Here is a 5,964-nt window from a genome sequence, read left to right on the forward strand (position 1 = left end):
TACTGCCATCAATACTTTTATTTAAACAGATCTAAAATCCAATAAAAATATTAATAAATTGAATGAATTGCCTAAATAAAATTAATTTAAAATAATAATTAATAATAATTACCAGTTTGTAATCAAAATTCATTATTTATATCAGTGAAATATACTCTATCAAAACTATTAGGACTTGCAATAAGAATGTCATTATCATTATTATTTATTATCTTATTAAGATTTTCATAATTTCTTTTAAGCGCATTTCATTTTGTAGTGTATTATTACCAAGGTGTTGCTATAAATTCAGTTGCAGCAAATATTCTATTTGATATTATTATTTAAGTATTTGCATGGTAACAGTTTGCAATTCTTTTGAATGGCTTATGCAAATTTTTTCGTTCTATAATTAATTGCTTAACAGTGTTAATCATCTATTGGAATACTAGTGGTAATGATAGATTATAAGATACTAAAGCTACCATTTTTTATTTATATAATTTTTTTATAACTTGAAAATTAAATACAATTTGAAAATTAAAATACAATTTGATTTTGAATTGCAAAAAAAAATCCTATATACTTCAAATTTTATTATATTTATACTAATTTTGAAATTCATTATAATGTTTAATATATGAACTGATGAACATAATAACATTTTACATAATTAAAGTATTTGTAATAAAATAAATACAGTTTTTATTTTAATGTAATAAATTTAATTAATGCAATTCTTAATTTTTTTTTGTAACGCAATTCTTAAAATTTAGTTCTTAATTTTTTTTTTGTTTTGATATAATAAATTTAATTAACGCAGTTCTTAAAATTTATTGATCTTTTGGACTCGAGTTAGGATGAGTCAACTTGAGTAAAACAAGTCAAGAATTTTTTTAACTCAAAGAGTACTCAAGTTAACTCGAATTAATTTGAGTTAAAGTTAAAATGCAGGCCAAAAAACTTATCCATAATTTTATCCAGACCGTTATAGTCATAGTGCCAGCAGGAATTACAAATAGGGTTCAGCTAATACTATCAACCACATAATTCTGGTTGACTTGAATCAAGAAATTTCTAACTCAAATGCAAGTTCAACTCGAATCAACTCAAGTTACATAAGTACAAGTCCAAGCTTTAATCTAATGTAATAAATTTAATTAACAAAGTCCTTAAAATTTATTGATTCTAATATAATTATTTATCCTTATTCTTTAATTAAATTGCATTATTTTAAAATATAATATGCTTATCCTTATTCTTTACACAGGTTGAAAAATGACAAATCAGTTTCCAATTAGGTACCAATAGTCTTACTTATTTTGCCCTGATCATGTTCCAGTTAGAAAATATTAAGTTATATTTATAAGTGCCGATTGTAATTATGTGGTAGTGGCAATCAGCATGTAATATGTATTGATCGGGAATTTACAATCAGAAATAAACTGGCTTAAATCAGATTATAATAAAACTAGAATATTAAGCAATCAAGTATAGCTGATTGTTATGTAATGTAAAATTAGTATTACAATCGGGCAGAATGATTTATTAATAAATGAAACTGAATAATGACTGATTGCTATCAATGAATTTAATTTTAATTAATAAATTATTAGATTTATTTGTATCATTATATGCTATTTTATATTAATACATCAAATATTAACTATCTAAACATTATTATTAAATTATAAAGCTATTTAGGATAATTATATTCGCAAAATTAAAAAAATATATATATTATATATATGTATAATACATACTATTCAACAGATCATATTTATTTCTGATTTGAATGGTCTTCAGTTGGAAGAACATCAGACTTGCATGCCCTCTCAGGGACGATGATTTTATGCGGTAATAAATCATGAATTATGTATGCAACAAAAGCCAAATATGCATTTTAAGGAATGCGTATTTTTTACAATTATGCATAAATTATGCGCCAAAATTTGTAATTATGTAAAATTATGCGCAGTTTTATTATAGTAAAAACTGAAAATAAATCGTGTAAATTAAGTTATTATAAATAAAAATATTAGTAAATTGAATTAAAATTTCATTTATTTTATTTAAAAGTGATATTGCATAAATCTAAATTCCCGTTCCCTAAGTCTTAATTCCTAAATTTTAACACCATTAAAATATATCATATTTAATCTTTTAAGAGAATCTTGAGACAAGTTTTGACGATCACTGTCTAATAGAGAATTATACATGTAAAGAAAAGCTTCGTTCAACGATACTAACTTGAAATCGGCAACCAGATGTAATCCATTGCGATATTAGAAAGGATTGGCAGTTGTGTTGCCTTATCTACCCAATATTGATCCAATTCCATTTCGCCCAAAAGTTCATTGTCTAATCCACAATAAATTCCCCATTCTCGTATTAATTCATCTGATGGATTATCAAATTCTTTAATTTTGTTATATTGCCGAATATTTTTTCGTAAAACATCTCCAGAATGAATAAATTTGGGGTCGAAATACTTGGCATGCATGGAAAAGTGGCCGAGCTGGGTGATTAGGAATGTGTGCAGCAAACTTGGCATAAGCTGCCTCAAATGCCGCTCGAAAAATGGAATAAAATTCATGTGTATTAAATCGAGACTATTAATCAAGTTTTCTAAAGAAAAGACCAAAATCATCTGAATTCCTATATGTTTCAATATATGCAGTAAGCTGTTGAAGGCGTAATTCTACAAAAGGAAAAACTGGTTTTTTTAATTGTTGGAAAAAATCAAGATCCCGAACAAATTCTTTAGCATAGGAAGTAATGAAATTAAGGTAGATTGTGATTATTCCTAATTCTTGTTCATTTTCCAGCGAATTAATAGCAGCCAAAGTGTTGTGTTTTTTATCATTATTGAATTCTTCTTTAAAAAAAGAGGGCCAATAGACTATGATCCTTTGCATATGAAACCATCCGAAACCAAGAGTTCCATCGTGTTTTGTTATACAAAGGAATTTTGCATGGGAGAAAATTCCATGCATTTTCAAATAAGCCAAATATCTACCTCTTCGGGCAGGAGAATTAACGAAAACCTCTTTAATTTTATCCAAAAAAGACTTTAAAATATTAAACTGAGGTAATGTTCTCCACATATCCCTTTAATTTTTAATATATAGTAGAGGAAAACCAATTTGTTTTTATTAATTAAAACTTTTTCATATTAGATTATATAAATACTTGGAACATGAAAATTAAAATACAAAATAATTGAAAAAAGAAAAAAAAATACAAAAATATTAAATGCTATGCCGTGAAATTTGCCCCCTCTTTATAAATAGAAATAAATTATACATACCCGATAAGATTTATAATATGTGCGCAAGCATGGCATCGTTAATTGAGGCGTTAGTGGAGATAGGGAACACTATGGCATTTTTTCATGTATGCTCTGATCCAGTAAGAAATAGGCGAGGCAAGTTGAAGGATATATTAAAATGAGCAAGAATAGTAGTGAGAACTTGCCCCATTGTGGTATTATTCACACGTTCAAGAAAGTCAACCGAAACTAGTTTTGTTTCATTGCGATAACAAAAAATGGTGTTGACAACACTTCGAGCACAGTCATCAGTGGTTTCATCCATAATTATAGCCACTGGTTTTGAATCAAAAAGTAGTTTAAGTGACTGAAAGTGTTTGTCAAAAACGTTAGGCAAATAATTTTGTCTAAGGGTAGGAGAACTTGAGGAATAGACCTTCCCCCCGTTTTTAATGTATTTTTTAAAAAATGAAAGTAAAGAATTGACCTTTTCAAGAGGAATGTCTGCTGTTGCAAATGCCTCTATAAGGTCTTCAATAAGTTGCTTTTTTGCTTCAGCAGCTGCCTGAGTAGATGAAAGAGTAAGTTGTGTATTATTTTGGGTTTTTTCTTGACTTTTTACGTTAGAAATGTGTTTCTGGCTTTTACAATGATTATCTACAGTAGATTTACGCTTCCAATCTACAGAAATGTTGCAATAATTGCAAAAAAGAATGCTGTCATCAACTCGGAAAATATCTTTATATTCATTACATCTGGTATGAACTGATACAGTTTTTGGTTTTTTTGACATTGCGAAAGAAAAAAAAGATCGAATTATCGAAATGATAATCCGTAGTAAATTTTATACTGCAGATAACTGCGGATTATGCATTCTGATATGTGATAAATTAAATTATGTGATTTTATGACGCGATCAACTTAAATTATGCATTTATTGCATAATTATGCGTTTAATGTGATATTATGTGATAGCATAAAATCATCGTCCCTGTGCCCTCTCAACTTGAGAGTTGTGAAGTCTGGTGGGGATGATGAGTGGAGTACGATCCTCTATGTGACAGTTTACTCAAGTGATAAATAACACGACGGGCCAAATACGTGATTCAGAGTGGGCTGAGATACTATTTATCACCTGAGTACGCTTCACATCTATTATGTTATACACTGCCAAATGTCACTGTACACCACTTAACACCTCCACCAGACTTCACAACTATTCGTCTTACCTTCTCAACTTTGACCTTCAGATATCCTTGATAATTTCCAATTGTCCATTTTGGTGCATGAAATGGTGCAGTTTGCTCCTCTTCATAAAAATTATCATCATAAATACAGACTCATTTTTTTAGAACCTTAGAAGTTTCTGTAAATAATCGATCAATAAAGCTTCTTAAAAATAGTTGAAGCTAATATGATATATAATATTAGTATATGATGCTAACTAATGTCAAATATTAATTATTTAATAATCTTACAGTTGATGAACGCCAATTTAGTTTTTTAACAGCAATCTTGTGTTTTCTATCAGGATCTTCAGTATCTGTCTTAGAAATCTCCAGTGAATAAAATGCAGAATTTTTTTTAATTTACCAAAGTTCATATTCTTTAAACTTTCTAATCAAAGAATCATTTACTGCTTATAAATTATTTATCATTCTGGCTCTTGTCAACTATTTCTATAATCAATGATGAAAAGAACACTTAATTATTGACTAAATAAATTAAGTTAATATCTGATGATTTGATATTTATATCATTTCTGCGACTATTCAAATGCTTCCATCATGCTTGTTTATCTTGAAAAGACATTATTCGTGATTTATTCAGATGTTCTTCGTGTTGATATTTGTGTTGAGTATGTATCAAATCATATACAATAGTTTTTATGACTGAGAATGTATTAAAATCTAAAGCTGACATCACTATTAGAACGATCATACCAGTTACAAGATCACGTTATTTATTTATCAAATGTACTGTTCAGGTCTAGCTAACCTTTGGTTGAAATTCTTTTAATTATCCAAAATACTTCTCTCTAAATGTATTATTAATAATATATTATTGTATCAATGAAATTTATAAATTAAAAATTCAGATAAAATTCACTTACTCTCAAAGCTTCCTTAAAGCTTTTAGGCATGTCTTTAACATTAAAATATTTTTGTGTCCTCTTATGTGATTGTTGATGAGTAGAAGTTCTTTGTCGAGATTTGGACTTTTGTTCAGGTTTTAAAGAACTTCGATCAGATTTGGAAAATCTTTGCTTAAATTTAGAAGGTCTTCGATCAGATTTAGAAAATCTTTGATCAGATTTGGAAAGTCTTCGTTCAGAACCAGAAGAACTTTGATCAGAGTCAGAAAATTCTTTTTGTTCAGAGTTTTGCTTGAAGTTGAAAGATTCTTGGTCAGATTCACCACTACCAGAACTATTCAATCTGTATTGGTATTACTTTTTGCATTCCTTTTGGCTCATTTTTTCACTACCTATATTGCTTTATATATACATATATATATATTTATTTATTTATATAATATTTTATATAAAATAAAATCTAACTTGCTTTAAAAATCATTATTATTATACAAACAAAATTTTGATTTATTAAATAATTACCAATTGGTTATACAAATTCAAATATATGACTTATCAGAAAATTATATAGTAAGTCTATACAAAATTAAATCTCAGTATTATATATAATGTTTAGGAT

The 5,964-nt window shown here is 27.5% G+C and overlaps 1 protein-coding gene across 1 annotated transcript; it reads right to left on the bottom strand.

Annotated features, from left to right (window-relative positions):
- Positions 1-5,035: 5,035 nt before the first annotated feature.
- Positions 5,036-5,712, bottom strand: OCT59_010973 (uncharacterized protein; the record flags this gene model as incomplete). The annotated part of the gene is made up of 4 exons (XM_066136221.1): positions 5,036-5,175; positions 5,249-5,288; positions 5,364-5,636; positions 5,704-5,712. 4 exons carry the CDS (start codon positions 5,710-5,712, stop codon positions 5,036-5,038), a joined length of 462 nt encoding a protein of 153 aa, XP_066000869.1.
- Positions 5,713-5,964: the final 252 nt, after the last annotated feature.

The sequence above is a fragment of the Rhizophagus irregularis genome, chromosome 19 (genome assembly GCF_026210795.1).
Source record: "Rhizophagus irregularis chromosome 19, complete sequence".
Lineage (NCBI taxonomy): Eukaryota > Fungi > Glomeromycota > Glomeromycetes > Glomerales > Glomeraceae > Rhizophagus > Rhizophagus irregularis.